This window comes from Lactuca virosa, chromosome 3 (genome assembly GCF_052849685.1).
Source record: "Lactuca virosa cultivar CGN04683 chromosome 3, Lactuca_virosa_CGN04683_v6, whole genome shotgun sequence".
Taxonomy (NCBI): domain Eukaryota; kingdom Viridiplantae; phylum Streptophyta; class Magnoliopsida; order Asterales; family Asteraceae; genus Lactuca; species Lactuca virosa.
The window spans coordinates 191,652,759-191,677,960 of record NC_136428.1 but is presented as its reverse complement, the minus strand read 5'-3'; the positions used below and the strand labels follow the sequence as shown (position 1 = coordinate 191,677,960).

General features: G+C 42.0%; 3 protein-coding genes across 3 annotated transcripts; all 3 read right to left on the bottom strand.

Moving 5' to 3' along the window:
- Positions 1–130: 130 nt before the first annotated feature.
- On the bottom strand, positions 131–766 carry LOC145164329 (uncharacterized). The gene has a single exon (XM_079083055.1). The coding sequence runs from the start codon at positions 764–766 to the stop codon at positions 131–133; it is 636 nt and encodes a 211-aa protein (XP_078939181.1).
- Positions 767–1,024: 258 nt separating this feature from the next.
- Positions 1,025–2,702, bottom strand: LOC145164328 (uncharacterized). The gene is made up of 3 exons (XM_079083054.1): positions 2,654–2,702; positions 1,883–2,549; positions 1,025–1,655 (listed from the first exon to the last, which is right to left on the bottom strand). Exons 1-3 carry the CDS (start codon positions 2,700–2,702, stop codon positions 1,025–1,027), a joined length of 1,347 nt encoding a protein of 448 aa, XP_078939180.1.
- A 4,906-nt stretch (positions 2,703–7,608) lies between these two features.
- LOC145162783 (uncharacterized) lies at positions 7,609–9,862 on the bottom strand. The gene is made up of 11 exons (XM_079081828.1): positions 9,769–9,862; positions 9,448–9,524; positions 9,195–9,274; positions 9,020–9,077; positions 8,705–8,772; positions 8,573–8,655; positions 8,441–8,523; positions 8,275–8,352; positions 8,071–8,190; positions 7,827–7,979; positions 7,609–7,731 (listed from the first exon to the last, which is right to left on the bottom strand). The coding sequence occupies exons 1-10, from the start codon at positions 9,860–9,862 to the stop codon at positions 7,899–7,901; spliced, it is 822 nt and encodes a 273-aa protein (XP_078937954.1). The 3' UTR covers positions 7,609–7,731; positions 7,827–7,898.
- Between the last annotated feature and the right edge of the window lie 15,340 nt (positions 9,863–25,202).

The following is a 25,202-nucleotide window of genomic DNA, read 5'->3' as shown; positions in this document are numbered from 1 at the left end:
AGGACTCGTCCAATGTTTCCTCCTTTCCATCACCGACTCGTAATAAAAAATCAGAAAACCGTGGGTCATTTACCGCTCTCATGTTGATATTTAATCGAAGCCTTTTAACTGAAGCCCATAGAGGTGAGATTCATAAGCTAGAGTCGACAATTTGTGCTCGAGTGCCACGTCTCACAACCGGCAACACTTGTCTAAAGTCACCTCCCATAACCATTATCTTTCCACCGAAAGGGAGCTTCTCATATGTGATGTCTTGCATTGTCCGATCAACTGCTTCTACTGCCTGCCTCTTAGCCATTGCTGCTTCGTCCCATATGATTACCTTTGCCTTGCGAAGTATCTGAGCCTTCCCGCTTTGTTTAGTGATCTTGCACATCGATTTATTATCAAGATTGAGGGAAATTCCAAATCGTGAATGAGCTGTTCTCCCTCCTGGCATGTTGTTAGCCGCAACACCTGACGTGGCAGTTGCAAGTGCAATAAGACCACGGGCACGAATATTGGCCAACAAAGCTTTGTACAAAAATGTCTTTCCAGTTCCACCGGGACCATCTATGAAGAACACACCCGTAATATTTTGATCCACATGACTCATTATCTCATCATATGCAAACTTCTGGTCTGGATTGAGAGAGTCTCGCGCATGTAAGTCTTCATATTCCACATTTATAGAGTATTCTTCTTGCACCTCACGATGACCTCTTGATTGTAAATCGATGTGTGCACTGACATTTGGAAGGTCGTAATCACTAAGCTTTTTACTCATAGATTCTAGGAAGACTCTAATGTCGATGAGGATCATATTTTGCACTCGTTCGGCACATCCATATTATTTCCTATAATCTTCATAAAGAGAATCATAGTGGTCGTCCCATAACTTGCAAACATTTCCTGATTCACAAAAAATCAGCATCGTCGTAAATAACCTTCTAAGTGCGCTGGCAAATTGAAATAAGGAAGCCTCTACAAGACACTGTGACAAATTATCATCGGTCTCTATTAAACCTCTTTCAAGAGCTGCTTTTCAAAATGTAGGGTGTAATACACCATTGGCTGTATATAAATCTTCAAAGCAGGTAGGCCCAGTAATATGACATAAAAGCAGGCGTAGGTAGTATCTCTCTCCTTCAGCTGGATTAACATAAACAAGTCGACCAATCATTGATTTATGTTCCCTGGTCCTCCAACAATGGTTGCTCCGATTCCATGTAAAATGTTTGGGAAAATCCTTATACAAATATTTTCTCGCATTGGAATCTTCTTTATTCTTCTTGAAAAATGCCGTCAACATTGAATTTTTTTCTTTCTCCCTATCAACAATGTCTTCCATTCTGTCACCGTCTTTGAACCTAACCAACTGTTGATTCGGGAGATGTATTTGCAAGGCCAACACACAAGGGTGAATTTTTGAAAGAGGAAAGCTAAAAACTCGCCATAATGCCTCAGGAGGGGACACATAATGTGCATCTTGAAACTTTCGTATCTCATTAATAACAACATTTTCTTGGTCTTTATCAATATGGATAACTTGTTTGTCATGGCCCTTATAAACATATTTGAAGAGGTACTTCACAGACTTTATACTCGAACAAACCTCAACGTTGATATGACAATTAAACATCATTAACAACTTTGGGTTGTATGGAGCCACCCATCTGTTATCCAATGTTGTATTTCTTATAGTCACCTCAATTCCATTATTTCTCCTTCTATATAATGGATATGAGTCCTCTCCTTGTGATGTCTTTTCATTGAATTGCCTAGGATATATCTGAAACGACATATTTTTGGCACACCCTGCATACATGGACTTTTTTCTTGTAAGCTACCACAAGGACCGTGCATCATGTGACTTTTGACAAGATCATGCATTTCAGGAAACCTTATTGGGTCGGGAATTTCCGCACACACAAGTTTGTCATAATCGCCTGGATTATTCATCTTATATCCAGGTGTCATTATTAAGAGGAAATGTGCATGTAGCAATCCACGCTTTTGAAACTCTATCACATACACATATGACCCCACCACACCGATTATATGTCTCTGGAATAACTGTACCTTGAGATCCTCTAACTTAGCATGAAAAACTCTTGCAACAAGGTCTGGTCGATCTTGAGCTGACTGTCCAGGCAATAACTCATCATCGATTTCTTTCCATTTTGGGTTGCACGTCATTGTAAGAAATATATCAGGCCTCCCATCATCTTGAACTAAAGCCATGGCATCCAGAAATCTTCGACGCATGTCACGTGGACCTCCAATGAAACTTGCAGGTAACACAACTCTCTGTCCAACCGTACTTGGTTGAGCCTCACCAGCGTTGAAGCAATCAACAACACCCTGGTATAAATCGGCTCTAATTTTGGTTTGGTTCTTTTCAACAAAAACAAAACGTGTAGTCTCAATCTTTATATAGGTATCTACTGCAAACTGCTGGAACAATCTCCCTCCCATCAAAATCACATTATCATTCGACCATATCTGGAACTTGTAACAATAGTACTCCCACATACTTACAGTATTTCTGCCTTTTTTTGAAGTAGATCCTGTGATATCATAATTTATGTGAAAAATATAAATTTAATATCCAAATATTTAAGGCAATATCTGTTACATGTTTTAAATATGTAAAAGAATGTTAAAGGCGTACCTTCTGAACCTTCATCATTGTCTTCATTGTCACTATGAATCTCATCCATGGCGACCCCATATCTTGGTATTTTAGGATGTCATCCAGACTCACCATTGGGAAAGAATAAAGGATACGACAAAGGATCATAACAACCAAAGTGAGGTTGAATTTCAGTACTATAGTTAGACCTCCCATAGACAATAATACTTCTTTTATATGCAGTGATGTTGTCATTTCCTTCAACTCAAATACCAGCAACCTATGCAAAGGTGTAGTTCAATATGGTGATTAATATGATATGTATAATAATAAATATGACACATTTAATTTTAAAATGAATAAAGATAAATGTTAATATTCACACCTCAGATGTGGTCGGCTTATTGTACACCCTTTGGTCAAGTTCCACCGATGCATTCAAAGTCACTCTATAATTATCAAGCGGTCCTAGATCAGAAAGCCGTTTAAATGTTCTAACGTACGGATTCGAAGCTAGAATACGTGTTAGTTTTTGGATGATTCTTCTATCAACATTCTTCCAGGAGGATCTCTGTGATATTTCAGCTTCACCGTCATAAAAAGACAACTGTAAATACCTCGATTTTCCATCCCTTGAAATTAACTGATCGATATTATGATAGAGTGTTCTGTGCGCACAAAAAGTGTAAACTCCAGAAGTCATATTGGCCAATTCTTTATCCACCTTTACACCCAGTGATGCGAAAGAAAAGTTTGAGTTATACGCCCTTATATTGTACCTGAAGCTTTCTTCTAGCTGCTCTTGCCTTGTGAAGAGTTGGTGCAATTCTGTGGGAATAGGGAAATATGCCAGTTTTGTCTTCCCACTCATGCAACAAAAGGTAGGGAATTCATATTGTAGTCGCTTTGCTCCACAATAAACACAAGGGTTTTAAGCCTTTAATATACGATGTTCCATACGGATATTTTCATAAACAAAATCATATGGATCCTCCTGAAAGGCGTATACTCTTCTTTTTGTCATCATAGTTCGTTCCTTTCTTCGTTGATAATATTTTTTATTATAAGTACTCGTCCTCTGAGCAGCACTTATAACACTCACAGAGGAATCTTCGTTGATATTTGTTTCGTTTGTCTCCATTGTAGGGCAACTTGTGAGTGTTGTAGGTTGACTACATCCTTTACCGTTAGCTATCCTTCTCATTTCGTTTTTCTCCTTTTTTCGTGCATAATAGTTTCTATTGTATATTTTTCGATTTTCTACAAATATATTATTTGGATAAATAGTCATATATTATAAATGCAAATATATACTTATATAAACGACATACCTTTTTCTATATCTATCGGGTTTTGGGAATCATCATAGTTTTCGTTTCCCTTATCTACGGTCCTCATTGAACACTATAATGGAAATGTTAAGAATAAGCACATATTATATCATCAAGAATGTAGCATTTTGTAATGTAGACCATGTGATTTAGTAGTCATGTATGTGTGTGTTTCAGAAAGCAACACAACCCTTAATAAATAACCAACTATACTAAAAACTTGTAATCCAAAAACACAATAGAAAAATAAACCACACATGAAAATTTCCATAGATATCCAAAAATTATTATTTATCAATTCATAAGTCAACACAAGAAAAATAAACCACACATGAAAAAATTCACCACAATATGTCTAACATTAATGTAGATCAACTATAAAAGCAACGCACTCATAAAAGTTGTCAAAACTTGAAAAAAAAAACACCACCAAATGTCTCACACGGAATTAAAAATTCTTCTAGGCATATTTATGATGTTAAATGCTTCTGGCATCCTCGGTTGGAACTCTACGTTGCTTAGTTTGGTTGATATCAAAATGTTCACTGAAAATAAGATAAAAACTATTAAAATGTATTGATTTAGTTATTTTAATATCACTACAAATATTATAATTTTCTAGAAAAAGCTTACTTGAATCCAAATGAACCAATTTCACCCGAGAAACAAATATTATATATTTTCTCTTTATCGCATAGACAGTCTTCACAATCTGATGGCGTGTTCGGTCGGTTATATATAGTTTCATCTTTATTATACTCCCCCTATTTATAATCAAATATTTCCAAAGTCACCTAATTTTGTTTTAGTGTAATAATAATAATAATAATAATAATAATAATAATAATAATAATAAACACTTACGGCCCATCTTGGAGATATAAAGTGAACGAAGTTAACGTCAGTACACCATAGTAACGGGAATAGTTTCGCTTCCCTTTGATGATTTTTCCAACAATATCTAAAAATAGCGATAATTAAAAGGACAACTTGTTATTATTTTAAAAACTTTAGAATGCTAAATATATATATAAGTTATTAAATTTACCAATCATCATTTTTCTCTCTGTCCGATCCTCTACTAAACTTTTATTGAGGGAACCAATGGAAAAACCAGAAACCATGATATGATAGCATCGGCCAAACGATTAAACCGTGTGTTATTGCTGATCTTAATCATCAAATCGCCACGTAATAAACTGTATTCTTGATATCTCGGATACTCAGCATAGGTTGGTTCGATTTGGAAATGGTTTAAAGAAAACACACCACCCAATAGATTCCCCCCATAAATAAAACGCATCATTTGTTGTGGAACAACTGCTAACAATTTCTCTCTCTAATAGAAAATGTAATATTTTTATAAACAAAATACTTATGATAAATTATGAAAATGAAAATAAGATATAAATAGTTTTTTAAACATACATTTTGATCAATGAGAACCATGAAGAGTTTGTTTGCTCTTGAGTCCCTCCAAATGAAATCAACACGAACGGGTGTCAAAACATACCACAAATGGTAGTTTAGTAGCAATGAAAATGCATCAACGTAAATTTGACCATTCATGATTCTACAAAACGAAAGTCAGATGTGATTGATGTAGAATTGATTTACATCGTTATTTATATTAAAAACTATGTCGATTTGAGATGCCCAAAGTATAATAACATATGTATCGTAAATTTGAAATATCCAAGCAATAAGAGTTTTTATTACATGATTTATTTATTAAATATCACAGAAAACCTAAAGCATATATTAATAACAAATATTAATAAGATTTATTTGATCTGAATTGTAAGATTTAAAAAGTTTAATAACAAATATTTAAGTAAATAATGGATGTTACAAAAAGTCAAAAACAAATTTTGAAGACCGTTGGATAAAACTGCTTTAAATACTAAAAAAGATAGGAGTCTGAACTTTGAAACTCTGAATTCTGTTCGCAAATAAACCGAGAGAAAAAGGACCGCTTATTTTTAATAAGGCCCAATATTGTTTATACTTTTGGGCCATGAGAATGTTATATGACTTCTGAAGACATTAAAATAAAGCCCAATTCATAGTAGCATCCACTTATTTTTAATAAGGCCCAATATGTTTTCAGAGTCGAGACCGATATCATGTTTTTTGCTCTATCGCTCTAAAATCTAAATAAATATATAGCATATAATATTGAATTAATTAAAAACATCGCTAAAACATAATTTAACAAGATGATAAGATAATTTGATAAAAAAAATACTATTATTTATATTTTTTAATTAATCAATGTCATATCATTATGTCATCTCACCAATTATTTTTAGATAACTAATTGGATTTAATATTAAATAATTTGGATATTCATTGTTTTAACATCTTTTTGAATTAAATCCTATGATTTAATGTTGAATGGTTAAGAATTTAAGATAATCTCTTCATATCTGTTGTTTAAATAATTTAATATACTCTCTTCAATTACCTTTTTTTTTTCTTCATAAAACAATATATGTAATTTCATGAATCATAATGAATCTTGTGAATACTGTATCATTTATCAATAATTAAACATTAAATTTTCAAACAACTTAAATTATAACAGCCTAATTTTCAACTACCACAACAATATATTGAATTGATAATCAAACAAACAAGCATGATGCAAACAACAAAATCTAAACCTCATCCTGGATGCAATTTTTAAAAAACAATCTTCACATGGTTACACCAAATTCGATCTAGTAAAGTAGAAAATGAAGAATTGTATTTGAGACATAAGAATTTTATCATTTCAAACAGATAGAAGAAGTAAAGAAACCTGAATTCGTTAAACAGATAGAAGAAGTAAATTTATCACTTTAGACAAAAGACAGAAGAAGATTCATCAAACAGATAGAAGAAGTAAAGAAACCTGAATTCGTGTAACGAAATGTAATGCAATGCAATGAAGTAATCTTCTAGTTCCCGTTTCCTTGTTGGTGAATTGTGCTGTGAAAGTAAAAATTAAGAACATAATATATAAGATTTATAGACGGAATAATGTATCATATGATGTATTTTCAGATATTACTAACCGTCAAAAGTCATACCAAAAATATTTTAAATCATACCATAAATACTAAATGTCAAAAATCATACCAAAAATATTTTAAATCATACCATAAATACTAAATGTCAAAAATCATACCAAAAATATTTTAAATCATACCATAAATACTAAATGTCAAAAATCATACCAAAAATATTTTAAATCATACCATAAATACTAACTGTCAAAAATCATACCAAAAATACTTTAAATCATACCATAAATACTAACTGTCAAAAATATACCAAAATTAATTACCGTATTTTACTTTGAAGATTCAAAGTATAATGTCCTAATATGAAAAAAACAAATGTAACAATTACAAATAGCAACATATTATATTGAATATATTAATTAACAAAAACTAATAAGATTCTTGTATTTTTGGATATTGAATAGTTATTTTTATCATTTTAATTTTCAATAGTAAAGATAATATTATCTGATAAAGCGATTTGGGAGTTTGTATGGATTTAACTAAATATTACCTGTTGGATATTTAACCCAAATCGACTAATTTATAAGTTAATAGGTCAATATTGCCTCATCAAATAGAATATGAAAAAAAAAAAAAAAAAGTTTGACTTACATCTAAATTTGATTGGATTTCTGCATTGGCTTCTGGAGCTGGAACTGCACGGCTAACCCGTTCACGTGTCCTTGTTCATCTATTTCCATCCACATCATGAGATTTACTGCTTAAACCTCTTTGCCTATATGGATAAAAATGTAATGCAATTTCCATTATTAACATTCAGACCAAATTATGAAGAAAAAAAATAGTTTAAAGAAAATACAACATAACAACCTTCTAGCTTCCTCATCCCTCAATTTGACATCTATTTCTTTGCTTGGAGGGTATTTTGGTAATTCTGATGGTTCACAAGCATAAGGCTCGGTGCCGAAGAACTGCACACAGCTCAAGAAACTTAATCCCACCTTCCAATTTCCCCACTCTATCCTGTTAAATGTAAAAAAATACCAATTTCTTTATTATAATGTTTTTAAAAGTGGATTTTTTTATTATTTTTTTTATATAAAAGTTGTGAGACCTGAAAGGCAGCATTGGTAAGTCTGATCTTGCGGAATTTCTCTTCATCTGGCTTAGTTGCAGCATTCTTGATGTAAGTCAACAGAGTGTTGAATGCTGTCTTCACTTTTGCCTCGTCATCCTAGTATACATCAAACAGTTAAATTAATAATAAAATTAGCATAACCTCAAAACCCAATTTTATATATTTTCATTATTTCTTTACCTTATTGCTTTGCTTAAGAGATCTTAAACACTCTCTCATTTGCTCAGATTTTGTAGCAGGCCTGATGGGCAATGAACTCTGTAATAAAAAAAAACAATATTCAAATTGTGAAGAAAAATATTAATTTTTATTAAATGTTAAAATTTATAATATATAAAAATAATACCTTCTTTTCCTCAACTACAGGTGCAGAAGGTTTAGGTGCAGTGGGGTCTTCTGCAGGCAATCCAAGCTTCCTCAGATTTATAGTGATAATTAATTAATTATTAATTATTATTATTATATTAAGAATTTAAGACCTTATCTTCTTCCAACTTTTGTCTGATTTTCTCTTTAGCCCTTCTTTCCTCTTCCTTTTCTGCTTTACGCAAGGCTATTATGCTACAAAATACAAAAATAAATAAATAAATAAATAAATAAATAAAGTTACCGTTTTCTTTCATTTTCTTCCTCCATGCGTTTTGCTTCAAGTAGTTCCTTCCCAATTCGTATCCGCTCCTAAAGATAATTTTATATTAAGTACATGATACAAAATGACGTAAATACCCTTCTACTTTATTAAAACTCAAAAGAGAAGAACATATTACACATTCTACTTGGAATATTGGATGAAATTATGTTAAGAGTTTCACAAACTGAAGGCCACTTTAAGAACCAAGAGTATAAATGTATAATTTAACACAATTTTACAAAACTGAAATTAAGTTTTGAGATTATTTATCTTTCAAGAAAAAGAAATAATTACCTTCTCTCGTTCTCTTTCCATTCTCTTTTCTTCCTCCTCTTTTCTTTTTGCGTGCTCGCTCCCTTAAACATAAGCAAAGACCAAAATATGAGTTAACTAAAGAAGTAAAATAAAAAAAAAACATTTTCAAAATTTTTAATAAACGGATAAAGAAAGAAGAATAAAAAAATTATACTTCAGTTCTTGTGCTTTTGCTTTTCTTTCTTCAGGTGTAAGAGAAGGCTTGGAAGGTTCTGATTTACTCTTCGCAGACACCTTAGCAAAGAGTAACATAAAACTTAGTACAAAAAGTAAGCTTGATAAATTATTTTCCCATTTGATACTATAAAGGCAAAAGAATTTTAAACAGATACATGTTAAATATTAATAAACAGATTTCTTGGAATAAGAAATGTTAAGTGAGTATGAGAGAAAGAGAGTAAGAGTACCAAAGGCATTTGATCTATGTCTGCATCTTCTTCATGTTCGACAATCCAATTTGCAGCAGCCTCAAGACTTGAGTTACCTAAATACAAATGTGTTAGATAAAAGCAATATGTAAAAGCTAGGCTAAAAACTAATCAGACAATACTAAGCGCTGAATGAATTCTTATAAAATACAAAGAACTGAAAACCACTTAAGTTTAGACAGCTGCTATATAGCAAAATTCCAATTCCATTACGTATAGCAACTTTAGTTAAATAGTACAGAAGCATGGATAGAAATAGTCTGGAAAGAAACCTTGAATCAAAGACTTCAGCCCACTCACCAGAGAAATGAAGTGCCCGAGTTGATCTTTCCTTTGAGAAACCCATTGATTCAAGCTCCTCTAGTAGCTTTAAGTCAACATCAGGAACAAACATTTCTAACAAAGAAACATGCAACATTTGAAGTCCTCAGTCGCAGCTAGAAGAGGTCGAAGGAAGAAATCCCATCCTTCTCCAAATTCTTTGATTCTGTCCCTTTATTCATATTATAGAATTCAAACAGTCTATCCCCCAAGCTAGGTTGACCATCATTTGATTTAATCAATATATCAATGCACGGGATTTACCCAAAAGATTATCCCAATCTCGGACTGTGTCATCCTCACCAACTTGAGACTCAAACATAATATCCGTGTAAAAGCAACAAACAGAAAAAAAAACAAGTATCATCAGATATGACAGTAACTATGAAAGAAGAGGATGCATGAAATGGAACAGAAACAGAAACAGAAAGACTACCTTGGTAAGCATTTCCTGAGGTATGATTTTGGGCTTTTTCTTGTTTATGGTGTGCGATGTCTGGTGGCGATCGCGATGGAGAGGACAGTCTAGGGTTAGGGCTTGCAGTTAATAGTGTCCGATGGTGGCAGCGAGATAGAGTTAGGGTTTCTAGGTAGAAGCGGGGCTGCAGACGACGACTGAAGGTAACGACAACGTCGACAGGGTGGCGATAGCAAACTGCAAGTCTTTCACTTTTTGATTTTCTGTTTGCTTACACACAAGAATCGAATGGGGGCTTTTTCTTGTTTATGGTGTGCGATGTCTGGTGGCAGCGAGATAGAGTTAGGATTTCTAGGTAGAAGCGGGGCTGCAGACGACGACTGAAGGTAACGACAACGTCGACAGGGTGGCGATAGCAAACTGCAAGTCTTTCACTTTTTGATTTTCTGTTTGCTTACACACAAGAATCGAATGGGGGCTTTTTCTTGTTTATGGTGTGCGATGTCTGGTGGTGATGGAGGGGACACTCTAGGGTTAGGGCTTGCAGTTAATAGTGTCCGATGGTGGCAGCGAGATAGAGTTAGGGTTTCTAGGTAGAAGCGGGGCTGCAGACGACGACTGAAGGTAACGACAACGTCGACAGGGTGGCGATAGCAAACTGCAAGTCTTTCACTTTTTGATTTTCTGTTTCCTTACACACAAGAATCGAATGGGGGCTTTTTCTTGTTTATGGTGTGCGATGTCTGGTGGCGATGGAGGGGACACTCTAGGGTTAGGGCTTGCAGTTAATAGTGTCCGATGGTGGCAGCGAGATAGAGTTAGGATTTCTAGGTAGAAGCGGGGCTGCAGACGACGACCGAAGGTAACGACAACGTCGACAGGGTGGCGATAGCAAACTGCAAGTCTTTCACTTTTTGATTTTCTATTTGCTTACACACAAGAATCGAATGGGGGCTTTTTCTTGTTTATAGTGTGCGATGCCTGGTGGCGATGGACGGGACACTCTAGGGTTAGGGCTTGCAGTTAATAGTGTACGATGGTGGCAGCGAGATAGAGTTAGGATTTCTAGGTAGAAGCGGGGCTGCAGACGACGACTGAAGGTAACGACAACGTCGACAGGGTGGCGATAGCAAACGGCAAGTCTTTCACTTTTTGATTTTCTGTTTGCTTACACACAAGAATCGAATGGGGGCTTTTTCTTGTTTATGGTGTGCGATGTCTGGTGGCGGTGGAGGGGACACTCTAGGGTTAGGGCTTGCAGTTAATAGTGTCCGATGGTGGCAGCGAGATAGAGTTAGGGTTTCTAGGTAGAAGCGGGGCTGCAGACGACGACTGAAGGTAACGACAACGTCGACAGGGTGGCGATAGCAAACGGCAAGTCTTTCACTTTTTGATTTTCTGTTTGCTTACACACAAGAATCGAATGGGGGCTTTTTCTTGTTTATGGTGTGCGATGTCTGGTGGCAGCGACATAGAGTTAGGATTTCTAGGTAGAAGCGGGGCTGCAGACGACGACTGAAGGTAACGACAACGTCGACAGGGTGGCGATAGCAAACTGCAAGTCTTTCACTTTTTGATTTTCTGTTTGCTTACACACAAGAATCGAATGGGGGCTTTTTCTTGTTTATGGTGTGCGATGTCTGGTGGTGATGGAGGGGACACTCTAGGGTTAGGGCTTGCAGTTAATAGTGTCCGATGGTGGCAGCGAGATAGAGTTAGGGTTTCTAGGTAGAAGCGGGGCTGCAGACGACGACTGAAGGTAACGACAACGTCGACAGGGTGGCGATAGCAAACTGCAAGTCTTTCACTTTTTGATTTTCTGTTTGCTTACACACAAGAATCGAATGGGGGCTTTTTCTTGTTTATGGTGTGCGATGTCTGGTGGCGATGGAGGGGACACTCTAGGGTTAGGGCTTGCAGTTAATAGTGTCCGATGGTGGCAGCGAGATAGAGTTAGGATTTCTAGGTAGAAGCGGGGCTGCAGACGACGACCGAAGGTAACGACAACGTCGACAGGGTGGCGATAGCAAACTGCAAGTCTTTCACTTTTTGATTTTCTGTTTGCTTACACACAAGAATCGAATGGGGGCTTTTTCTTGTTTATGGTGTGCGATGCCTGGTGGCGATGGAGGGGACACTCTAGGGTTAGGGCTTGCAGTTAATAGTGTCCGATGGTGGCAGCGAGATAGAGTTAGGATTTCTAGGTAGAAGCGGGGCTGCAGACGACGACTGAAGGTAACGACAACGTCGACAGGGTGGCGATAGCAAACGGCAAGTCTTTCACTTTTTGATTTTCTGTTTGCTTACACACAAGAATCGAATGGGGGCTTTTTCTTGTTTATGGTGTGCGATGTCTGATGGCGGTGGAGGGGACACTCTAGGGTTAGGGCTTGCAGTTAATAGTGTCCGATGGTGGCAGCGAGATAGAGTTAGGGTTTCTAGGTAGAAGCGGGGCTGCAGACGACGACTGAAGGTAACGACAACGTCGACAGGGTGGCGATAGCAAACTGCAAGTCTTTCACTTTTTGATTTTCTGTTTGCTTACACACAAGAATCGAATGGGGGCTTTTTCTTGTTTATGGTGTGCGATGTCTGGTGGCGATGGAGGGGACACTCTAGGGTTAGGGCTTGCAGTTAATAGTGTCCGATGGTGGCAGCGAGATAGAGTTAGGATTTCTAGGTAGAAGCGGGGCTGCAGACGACGACTGAAGGTAACGACAACGTCGACAGGGTGGCGATAGCAAACGGCAAGTCTTTCACTTTTTGATTTTTTGTTTGCTTACACACAAGAATCGAATGGGGGCTTTTTCTTGTTTATGGTGTGCGATGTCTGGTGGCGATGGAGGGGACACTCTAGGGTTAGGGCTTGCAGTTAATAGTGTCCGATGGTGGCAGCGAGATAGAGTTAGGGTTTCTAGGTAGAAGCGGGGCTGCAGACGACGACTGAAGGTAACGACAATGTCGACAGGGTGGCGATAGCAAACTGCAAGTCTTTCACTTTTTGATTTTCTGTTTGCTTACACACAAGAATCGAATGGGGGCTTTTTATTGTTTATGCTGTGCGATGTCTGGTGGCGATGGAGGGGACACTCTAGGGTTAGGGCTTGCAGTTAATAGTGTCCGATGGTGGCAACGAGATAGAGTTAGGATTTCTAGGTAGAAGCGGGGCTGCAAACGACGACTGAAGGTAACGACAACGTCGACAGGGTGGCGATAGCAAACGGCAAGTCTTTCACTTTTTGATTTTCTGTTTGCTTACACACAAGAATCGAATGGGGGCTTTTTCTTGTTTATGGTGTGCGATGTCTGGTGGCGATGGAGGGGACACTCTAGGGTTAGGGCTTGCAGTTAATAGTGTCCGATGGTGGCAGCGAGATAGAGTTAGGGTTTCTAGGTAGAAGCAGGGCTGCAGACGACGACTGAAGGTAACGACAACGTCGACAGGGTGGCGATAGCAAACTGCAAGTGTTTCACTTTTTGATTTTCTGTTTGCTTACACACAAGAATCGAATGGGGGCTTTTTCTTGTTTATGGTGTGCGATGTCTGGTGGCGATGGAGGGGACACTCTAGGGTTAGGGCTTGCAGTTAATAGTGTCCGATGGTGGCAGCGAGATAGAGTTAGGATTTCTAGGTAGAAGCGGGGCTGCAGACGACGACTGAAGGTAACGACAACGTCGACAGGGTGGCGATAGCAAACGGCAAGTCTTTCACTTTTTGATTTTCTGTTTGCTTACACACAAGAATCGAATGGGGGCTTTTTCTTGTTTATGGTGTGCGATGTCTGGTGGCAGCGAGATAGAGTTAGGATTTCTAGGTAGAAGCGGGGCTGCAGACGACGACTGAAGGTAACGACAACGTCGATAGGGTGGCGATAGCAAACTGCAAGTCTTTCACTTTTTGATTTTCTGTTTGCTTACACACAAGAATCAAATGGGGGCTTTTTCTTGTTTATGGTGTGCGATGTCTGGTGGTGATGGAGGGGACACTCTAGGGTTAGGGCTTGCAGTTAATAGTGTCCGATGGTGGCAGCGAGATAGAGTTAGGGTTTCTAGGTAGAAGCGGGGCTGCAGACGACGACTGAAGGTAACGACAACGTCGACAGGGTGGCGATAGCAAACTGCAAGTCTTTCACTTTTTGATTTTCTGTTTGCTTACACACAAGAATCGAATGGGGGCTTTTTCTTGTTTATGGTGTGCGATGTCTGGTGGCGATGGAGGGGACACTCTAGGGTTAGGGCTTGCAGTTAATAGTGTCCGATGGTGGCAGCGAGATAGAGTTAGTATTTCTAGGTAGAAGCGGGGCTGCAGACGACGACTGAAGGTAACGACAACGTCGACAGGCTGGCGATAGCAAACTGCAAGTCTTTCACTTTTTGATTTTCTGTTTGCTTACACACAAGAATCGAATGGGGGCTTTTTCTTGTTTATGGTGTGCGATGTCTGGTGGCGATGGAGGGGACACTCTAGGGTTAGGGCTTGCAGTTAATAGTGTCCGATGGTGGCAGCGAGATAGAGTTAGGATTTCTAGGTAGAAGCGGGGCTGCAGACGACGACTGAAGGTAACGACAACGTCGACAGGCTGGCGATAGCAAACTGCAAGTCTTTCACTTTTTGATTTTCTGTTTGCTTACACACAAGAATCGAATGGGGGCTTTTTCTTGTTTATGGTGTGCGATGTCTGGTGGCGATGGAGGGGACACTCTAGGGTTAGGGCTTGCAGTTAATAGTGTCCGATGGTGGCAACGAGATAGAGTTAGGATTTCTAGGTAGAAGCGGGGCTGCAGACGACGACTGAAGGTAACGACAACATCGACAGGGTGGCGATAGCAAACGGCAAGTCTTTCACTTTTTGATTTTCTGTTTGCTTACACACAAGAATCGAATGGGGGCTTTTTCTTGTTTATGGTGTGCGATGTCTGGTGGCGGTGGAGGGGACACTCTAGGGTTAGGGCTTGCAGTTAATAGTGTCCGATGGTGGCAGCGAGATAGAGTTAGGGTTTCTAGGTGGAAGCGGGGCTGCAGACGACGACTGAAGGTAACGACAACGTCGACAGGGTGGCGATAGCAAACTGCAAGTCTTTCACTTTTTGATTTTCTGTTTGCTTACACACAAGAATCGAATGGGGGCTTTTTCTTGTTTATTGTGTGCGATGTCTGGTGGCGATGGAGGGGACACTCTAGGGTTAGGGCTTGCAGTTAATAGTGTCCGATGGTGGCAGCGAGATAGAGTTAGGATTTCTAGGTAGAAGCGGGGCTGCAGACGACGACTGAAGGTAACGACAACGTCGACAGGGTGGCGATAGCAAACGGCAAGTCTTTCACTTTTTGATTTTCTGTTTGCTTACACACAAGAATCGAATGGGGGCTTTTTCTTGTTTATGGTGTGCGATGTCTGGTGGCAGCGAGATAGAGTTAGGATTTCTAGGTAGAAGCGGGGCTGCAGACGACGACTGAAGGTAACGACAACGTCGACAGGGTGGCGATAGCAAACTGCAAGTCTTTCACTTTTTGATTTTCTGTTTGCTTACACACAAGAATCGAATGGGGGCTTTTTCTTGTTTATGGTGTGCGACGTCTGGTGGTGATGGAGGGGACACTCTAGGGTTAGGGCTTGCAGTTAATAGTGTCCGATGGTGGCAGCGAGATAGAGTTAGGGTTTCTAGGTAGAAGCAGGGCTGCAGACGACGACTAAAGGTAACGACAACGTCGACAGGGTGGCGATAGCAAACTGCAAGTCTTTCACTTTTTGATTTTCTGTTTGCTTACACACAAGAATCGAATGGGGGCTTTTTCTTGTTTATGGTGTGCGATGTCTGGTGGCGATGGAGGCGACACTCTAGGGTTAGGGCTTGCAGTTAATAGTGTCCGATGGTGGCAGCGAGATAGAGTTAGGATTTCTAGGTAGAAGCGGGGCTGCAGACGACGACCGAAGGTAACGACAACGTCGACAGGGTGGCGATAGCAAACTGCAAGTCTTTCACTTTTTGATTTTCTGTTTGCTTACACACAAGAATCGAATGGGGGCTTTTTCTTGTTTATGGTGTGCGATGCCTGGTGGCGATGGAGGGGACACTCTAGGGTTAGGGCTTGCAGTTAATAGTGTCTGATGGTGGCAGCGAGATAGAGTTACGATTTCTAGGTAGAAGCGGGGCTGCAGACGACGACTGAAGGTAACGACAACGTCGACAAGGTGGCGATAGCAAACGGCAAGTCTTTCACTTTTTGATTTTCTGTTTGCTTACACACAAGAATCGAATGGGGGCTTTTTCTTGTTTATGGTGTGCGATGTTTGGTGGCGGTGGAGGGGACACTCTAGGGTTAGGGCTTGCAGTTAATAGTGTCCGATGGTGGCAGCGAGATAGAGTTAGGGTTTCTAGGTAGAAGCGGGGCTGCAGACGACGACTGAAGGTAACGACAACGTCGACAGGGTGGCGATAGCAAACTGCAAGTCTTTCACTTTTTGATTTTCTGTTTGCTTACACACAAGAATCGAATGGGGGCTTTTTCTTGTTTATGGTGTGCGATGTCTGGTGGCGATGGAGGGGACACTCTAGGGTTAGGGCTTGCAGTTAATAGTGTCCGATGGTGGCAGCGAGATAGAGTTAGGATTTCTAGGTAGAAGCGGGGCTGCAGACGACGACTGAAGGTAACGACAACGTCGACAGGGTGGCGATAGCAAACGGCAAGTCTTTCACTTTTTGATTTTTTGTTTGCTTACACACAAGAATCGAATGGGGGCTTTTTCTTGTTTATGGTGTGCGATGTCTGGTGGCGATGGAGGGGACACTCTAGGGTTAGGGCTTGCAGTTAATAGTGTCCGATGGTGGCAGCGAGATAGAGTTAGGGTTTCTAGGTAGAAGCGGGGCTGCAGACGACACCTGAAGGTAACGACAACGTCGACAGGGTGGCGATAGCAAACTGCAAGTCTTTCACTTTTTGATTTTCTGTTTGCTTACACACAAGAATCGAATGGGGGCTTTTTCTTGTTTATGCTGTGCGATGTCTGGTGGCGATGGAGGGGACACTCTAGGGTTAGGGCTTGCAGTTAATAGTGTCCGACGGTGGCAACGAGATAGAGTTAGGATTTCTAGGTAGAAGCGGGGCTGCAGACGACGACTGAAGGTAACGACAACGTCGACAGGGTGGCGATAGCAAACGGCAAGTCTTTCACTTTTTGATTTTCTGTTTGCTTACACACAAGAATCGAATGGGGGCTTTTTCTTGTTTATGGTGTGCGATGTCTGGTGGCGATGGAGGGGACACTCTAGGGTTAGGGCTTGCAGTTAATAGTGTCCGATGGTGGCAGCGAGATAGAGTTAGGGTTTCTAGGTAGAAGCAGGGCTGCAGACGACGACTGAAGGTAACGACAACGTCGACAGGGTGGCGATAGCAAACTGCAAGTGTTTCACTTTTTGATTTTCTATTTGCTTACACACAAGAATCGAATGGGGGCTTTTTCTTGTTTATGGTGTGCGATGTCTGGTGGCGATGGAGGGGACACTCTAGGGTTAGGGCTTGCAGTTAATAGTGTCCGATGGTGGCAGCGAGATAGAGTTAGGATTTCTAGGTAGAAGCGGGGCTGCAGACGACGACTGAAGGTAACGACAACGTCGACAGGGTGGCGATAGCAAACGGCAAGTCTTTCACTTTTTGATTTTCTGTTTGCTTACACACAAGAATCGAATGGGGGCTTTTTCTTGTTTATGGTGTGCGATGTCTGGTGGCGGTGGAGGGGACACTCTAGGGTTAGGGCTTGCAGTTAATAGTGTCCGATGGTGGCAGCGAGATAGAGTTAGGGTTTCTAGGTGGAAGCGGGGCTGCAGACGACGACTGAAGGTAACGACAACGTCGACAGGGTGGCGATAGCAAACTGCAAGTCTTTCACTTTTTGATTTTCTGTTTGCTTACACACAAGAATCGAATGGGGGCTTTTTCTTGTTTATTGTGTGCGATGTCTGGTGGCGATGGAGGGGACACTCTAGGGTTAGGGCTTGCAGTTAATAGTGTCCGATGGTGGCAGCGAGATAGAGTTAGGATTTCTAGGTAGAAGCGGGGCTGCAGACGACGACTGAAGGTAACGACAACGTCGACAGGGTGGCGATAGCAAACGGCAAGTCTTTCACTTTTTGATTTTCTGTTTGCTTACACACAAGAATCGAATGGGGGCTTTTTCTTGTTTATGGTGTGCGATGTCTGGTGGCAGCGAGATAGAGTTAGGATTTCTAGGTAGAAGCGGGGCTGCAGACGACGACTGAAGGTAACGACAACGTCGACAGGGTGGCGATAGCAAACTGCAAGTCTTTCACTTTTTGATTTTCTGTTTGCTTACACACAAGAATCGAATGGGGGCTTTTTCTTGTTTATGGTGTGCGATGTCTGGTGGTGATGGAGGGGACACTCTAGGGTTAGGGCTTGCAGTTAATAGTGTCCGATGGTGGCAGCGAGATAGAGTTAGGGTTTCTAGGTAGAAGCAGGGCTGCAGACGACGACTAAAGGTAACGACAACGTCGACAGGGTGGCGATAGCAAACTGCAAGTCTTTCACTTTTTGATTTTCTGTTTGCTTACACACAAGAATCGAATGGGGGCTTTTTCTTGTTTATGGTGTGCGATGTCTGGTGGCGATGGAGGCGACACTCTAGGGTTAGGGCTTGCAGTTAATAGTGTCCGATGGTGGCAGCGAGATAGAGTTAGGATTTCTAGGTAGAAGCGGGGCTGCAGACGACGACCGAAGGTAACGACAACGTCGACAGGGTGGCGATAGCAAACTGCAAGTCTTTCACTTTTTGATTTTCTGTTTGCTTACACACAAGAATCGAATGGGGGCTTTTTCTTGTTTATGGTGTGCGATGCCTGGTGGCGATGGAGGGGACACTCTAGGGTTAGGGCTTGCAGTTAATAGTGTCTGATGGTGGCAGCGAGATAGAGTTACGATTTCTAGGTAGAAGCGGGGCTGCAGACGACGACTGAAGGTAACGACAACGTCGACAAGGTGGCGATAGCAAACGGCAAGTCTTTCACTTTTTGATTTTCTGTTTGCTTACACACAAGAATCGAATGGGGGCTTTTTCTTGTTTATGGTGTGCGATGTTTGGTGGCGGTGGAGGGGACACTCTAGGGTTAGGGCTTGCAGTTAATAGTGTCCGATGGTGGCAGCGAGATAGAGTTAGGGTTTCTAGGTAGAAGCGGGGCTGCAGACGACGACTGAAGGTAACGACAACGTCGACAGGGTGGCGATAGCAAACTGCAAGTCTTTCACTTTTTGATTTTCTGTTTGCTTACACACAAGAATCGAATGGGGGCTTTTTCTTGTTTATGGTGTGCGATGTCTGGTGGCGATGGAGGGGACACTCTAGGGTTAGGGCTTGCAGTTAATAGTGTCCGATGGTGGCAGCGAGATAGAGTTAGGATTTCTAGGTAGAAGCGGGGCTGCAGACGACGACTGAAGGTAACGACAACGTCGACAGGGTGGCGATAGCAAACGGCAAGTCTTTCACTTTTTGATTTTTTGTTTGCTTACACACAAGAATCGAATGGGGGCTTTTTCTTGTTTATGGTGTGCGATGTCTGGTGGCGATGGAGGGGACACTCTAGGGTTAGGGCTTGCAGTTAATAGTGTCCGATGGTGGCAGCGAGATAGAGTTAGGGTTTCTAGGTAGAAGCGGGGCTGCAGACGACACCTGAAGGTAACGACAACGTCGACAGGGTGGCGATAGCAAACTGCAAGTCTTTCACTTTTTGATTTTCTGTTTGCTTACACACAAGAATCGAATGGGGGCTTTTTCTTGTTTATGCTGTGCGATGTCTGGTGGCGATGGAGGGGACACTCTAGGGTTAGGGCTTGCAGTTAATAGTGTCCGACGGTGGCAACGAGATAGAGTTAGGATTTCTAGGTAGAAGCGGGGCTGCAGACGACGACTGAAGGTAACGACAACGTCGACAGGGTGGCGATAGCAAACGGCAAGTCTTTCACTTTTTGATTTTCTGTTTGCTTACACACAAGAATCGAATGGGGGCTTTTTCTTGTTTATGGTGTGCGATGTCTGGTGGCGATGGAGGGGACACTCTAGGGTTAGGGCTTGCAGTTAATAGTGTCCGATGGTGGCAGCGAGATAGAGTTAGGGTTTCTAGGTAGAAGCAGGGCTGCAGACGACGACTGAAGGTAACGACAACGTCGACAGGGTGGCGATAGCAAACTGCAAGTGTTTCACTTTTTGATTTTCTATTTGCTTACACACAAGAATCGAATGGGGGCTTTTTCTTGTTTATGGTGTGCGATGTCTGGTGGCGATGGAGGGGACACTCTAGGGTTAGGGCTTGCAGTTAATAGTGTCCGATGGTGGCAGCGAGATAGAGTTAGGATTTCTAGGTAGAAGCGGGGCTGCAGACGACGACTGAAGGTAACGACAACGTCGACAGGGTGGCGATAGCAAACGGCAAGTCTTTCACTTTTTGATTTTCTGTTTGCTTACACACAAGAATCGAATGGGGGCTTTTTCTTGTTTATGGTGTGCGATGTCTGGTGGCAGCGAGATAGAGTTAGGATTTGTAGGTAGAAGCGGGGCTGCAGACGACGACTGAAGGTAACGACAACGTCGATAGGGTGGCGATAGCAAACTGCAAGTCTTTCACTTTTTGATTTTCTGTTTGCTTACACACAAGAATCGAATGGGGGCTTTTTCTTGTTTATGGTGTGCGATGTCTGGTGGTGATGGAGGGGACACTCTAGGGTTAGGGCTTGCAGTTAATAGTATCCGATGGTGGCAGCGAGATAGAGTTAGGGTTTCTAGGTAGAAGCGGGGCTGCAGACGACGACTGAAGGTAACGACAACGTCGACAGGGTGGCGATAGCAAACTGCAAGTGTTTCACTTTTTGATTTTCTGTTTGCTTACACACAAGAATCGAATGGGGGCTTTTTCTTGTTTATGGTGTGCGATGTCTGGTGGCGATGGAGGGGACACTCTAGGGTTAGGGCTTGCAGTTAATAGTGTCCGATGGTGGCAGCGAGATAGAGTTAGGATTTCTAGGTAGAAGCGGGGCTGCAGACGACGACTGAAGGTAACGACAACGTCGACAGGGTGGCGATAGCAAACGGCAAGTCTTTCACTTTTTGATTTTCTGTTTGCTTACACACAAGAATCGAATGGGGGCTTTTTCTTGTTTATGGTGTGCGATGTCTGGTGGCAGCGAGATAGAGTTAGGATTTCTAGGTAGAAGCGGGGCTGCAGACGACGACTGAAGGTAACGACAACATCGATAGGGTGGCGATAGCAAACTGCAAGTCTTTCACTTTTTGATTTTCTGTTTGCTTACACACAAGAATCGAATGGGGGCTTTTTCTTGTTTATGGTGTGCGATGTTTGGTGGCGGTGGAGGGGACACTCTAGGGTTAGGGCTTGCAGTTAATAGTGTCCGATGGTGGCAGCGAGATAGAGTTAGGGTTTCTAGGTAGAAGCGGGGCTGCAGACGACGACTGAAGGTAACGACAACGTCGACAGGGTGGCGATAGCAAACTGCAAGTCTTTCACTTTTTGATTTTCTGTTTGCTTACACACAAGAATCGAATGGGGGCTTTTTCTTGTTTATGGTGTGCGATGTCTGGTGGCGATGGAGGGGACACTCTAGGGTTAGGGCTTGCAGTTAATAGTGTCCGATGGTGGCAGCGAGATAGAGTTAGGATTTCTAGGTAGAAGCGGGGCTGCAGACGACGACTGAAGGTAATGACAACGTCGACAGGGTGGCGATAGCAAACGGCAAGTCTTTCACTTTTTGATTTTTTGTTTGCTTACACACAAGAATCGAATGGGGGCTTTTTCTTGTTTATGGTGTGCGATGTCTGGTGGCGATGGAGGGGACACTCTAGGGTTAGGGCTTGCAGTTAATAGTGTCCGATGGTGGCAGCGAGATAGAGTTAGGGTTTCTAGGTAGAAGCGGGGCTGCAGACGACACCTGAAGGTAACGACAACGTCGACAGGGTGGCGATAGCAAACTGCAAGTCTTTCACTTTTTGATTTTCTGTTTGCTTACACACAAGAATCGAATGGGGGCTTTTTCTTGTTTATGCTGTGCGATGTCTGGTGGCGATGGAGGGGACACTCTAGGGTTAGGGCTTGCAGTTAATAGTGTCCGACGGTGGCAACGAGATAGAGTTAGGATTTCTAGGTAGAAGCGGGGCTGCAGACGACGACTGAAGGTAACGACAACGTCGACAGGGTGGCGATAGCAAACGGCAAGTCTTTCACTTTTTGATTTTCTGTTTGCTTACACACAAGAATCGAATGGGGGCTTTTTCTTGTTTATGGTGTGCGATGTCTGGTGGCGATGGAGGGGACACTCTAGGGTTAGGGCTTGCAGTTAATAGTGTCCGATGGTGGCAGCAAGATAGAGTTAGGGTTTCTAGGTAGAAGCAGGGCTGCAGACGACGACTGAAGGTAACGACAACGTCGACAGGGTGGCGATAGCAAACTGCAAGTGTTTCACTTTTTGATTTTCTATTTGCTTACACACAAGAATCGAATGGGGGCTTTTTCTTGTTTATGGTGTGCGATGTCTGGTGGCGATGGAGGGGACACTCTAGGGTTAGGGCTTGCAGTTAATAGTGTCCAATGGTGGCAGCGAGATAGAGTTAGGATTTCTAGGTAGAAGCGGGGCTGCAGACGACGACTGAAGGTAACGACAACGTCGACAGGGTGGCGATAGCAAACGGCAAGTCTTTCACTTTTTGATTTTCTGTTTGCTTACACACAAGAATCGAATGGGGGCTTTTTCTTGTTTATGGTGTGCGATGTCTGGTGGCAGCGAGATAGAGTTAGGATTTCTAGGTAGAAGCGGGGCTGCAGACGACGACTGAAGGTAACGACAACGTCGATAGGGTGGCGATAGCAAACTGCAAGTCTTTCACTTTTTGATTTTCTGTTTGCTTACACACAAGAATCGAATGGGGGCTTTTTCTTGTTTATGGTGTGCGATGTCTGGTGGTGATGGAGGGGACACTCTAGGGTTAGGGCTTGCAGTTAATAGTATCCGATGGTGGCAGCGAGATAGAGTTAGGGTTTCTAGGTAGAAGCGGGGCTGCAGACGACGACTGAAGGTAACGACAACGTCGACAGGGTGGCGATAGCAAACTGCAAGTCTTTCACTTTTTGATTTTCTGTTTGCTTACACACAAGAATCGAATGGGGGCTTTTTCTTGTTTATGGTGTGCGATGTCTGGTGGCGATGGAGGGGACACTGTAGGGTTAGGGCTTGCAGTTAATAGTGTCCGATGGTGGCAGCGAGATAGAGTTAGGATTTCTAGGTAGAAGCGGGGCTGCAGACGACGACTGAAGGTAACGACAACGTCGACAGGCTGGCGATAGCAAACTGCAAGTCTTTCACTTTTTGATTTTCTGTTTGCTTACACACAAGAATCGAATGGGGGCTTTTTCTTGTTTATGGAGTGCGATGTCTGGTGGCGATGGAGGGGACACTCTAGGGTTAGGGCTTGCAGTTAATAGTGTCCGATGGTGGCAGCGAGATAGAGTTAGGATTTCTAGGTAGAAGCGGGGCTGCAGACGACGACTGAAGGTAACGACAACGTCGACAGGGTGGCGATAGCAAACGGCAAGTCTTTCACTTTTTGATTTTCTGTTTGCTTACACACAAGAATCGAATGGGGGCTTTTTCTTGTTTATGGTGTGCGATGTCTGGTGGCGGTGGAGGGGACACTCTAGGGTTAGGGCTTGCAGTTAATAGTGTCCGATGGTGGCAGCGAGATAGAGTTAGGGTTTCTAGGTAGAAGCGGGGCTGCAGACGACGACTGAAGGTAACGACAACGTCGACAGGGTGGCGATAGCAAACTGCAAGTCTTTCACTTTTTGATTTTCTGTTTGCTTACACACAAGAATCGAATGGGGGCTTTTTCTTGTTTATGGTGTGCGATGTCTGGTGGCGATGGAGGGGACACTCTAGGGTTAGGGCTTGCAGTTAATAGTGTCCGATGGTGGCAGCGAGATAGAGTTAGGATTTCTAGGTAGAAGCGGGGCTGCAGACGACGACTGAAGGTAACGACAACGTCGACAGGGTGGCGATAGCAAACGGCAAGTCTTTCACTTTTTGATTTTCTGTTTGCTTACACACAAGAATCGAATAGGGGCTTTTTCTTGTTTATGGTGTGCGATGTCTGGTGGCAGCGAGATAGAGTTAGGATTTCTAGGTAGAAGCGGGGCTGCAGACGACGACTGAAGGTAACGACAACGTCGACAGGGTGGCGATAGCAAACGGCAAGTCTTTCACTTTTTGGTTTTCTGTTTGCTTACACACAAGAATCGAATGGGGGCTTTTTCTTGTTTATGGTGTGCGATGTCTGGTGGCAGCGAGATAGAGTTAGGATTTCTAGGTAGAAGCGGGGCTGCAGACGACGACTGAAGGTAACGACAACGTCGACAGGGTGGCGATAGCAAACTGCAAGTCTTTCACTTTTTGATTTTCTATTTGCTTACACACAAGAATCGAATGGGGACTTTTTCTTGTTTATGGTGTGCGATGTCTGGTGGTGATGGAGGGGACACTCTAGGGTTAGGGCTTGCAGTTAATAGTGTCCGATGGTGGCAGCGAGATAGAGTTAGGGTTTCTAGGTAGAAGCGGGGCTGCAGACGACGACTGAAGGTAACGACAACGTCGACAGGGTGGCGATAGCAAACTGCAAGTCTTTCACTTTTTGATTTTCTGTTTGCTTACACACAAGAATCGAATGAGGGCTTTTTCTTGTTTATGGTGTGCGATGTCTGGTGGCGATGGAGGGGACACTCTAGGGTTAGGGCTTGCAGTTAATAGTGTCCGATGGTGGCAGCGAGATAGAGTTAGGATTTCTAGGTAGAAGCGGGGCTGCAGACGACGACTGAAGGTAACGACAACGTCGACAGGGTGGCGATAGCAAACTGCAAGTCTTTCACTTTTTGATTTTCTGTTTGCTTACACACAAGAATCGAATGGGGGCTTTTTCTTGTTTATGGT

Coding starts and splice junctions, on each gene's coding strand:
- LOC145164329 (XM_079083055.1), bottom strand. CDS start 766: ATGAGTAAAAAGCTTAGTGATTACGACCTTCCAAATGTCAGTGCACAC.
- LOC145162783 (XM_079081828.1), bottom strand. CDS start 9,862: ATGTTTGTTCCTGATGTTGACTTAAAGCTACTAGAGGAGCTTGAATCA. Junction 9,078..9,194: donor GCAAAAGCACAAGAACTGAA/GTATAATTTTTT, acceptor TGTTTAAGGGAG/CGAGCACGCAAAAAGAAAAG. Junction 8,524..8,572: donor AAAGTTGGAAGAAGATAAGG/TCTTAAATTCTT, acceptor AATTAATTATCA/CTATAAATCTGAGGAAGCTT.
- LOC145164328 (XM_079083054.1), bottom strand. CDS start 2,702: ATGGATGAGATTCATAGTGACAATGAAGACAATGATGAAGGTTCAGAA. Junction 2,550..2,653: donor CAATGATGAAGGTTCAGAAG/GTACGCCTTTAA, acceptor ATGATATCACAG/GATCTACTTCAAAAAAAGGC. Junction 1,656..1,882: donor GAAATTCCCGACCCAATAAG/GTTTCCTGAAAT, acceptor ATTGGATAACAG/ATGGGTGGCTCCATACAACC.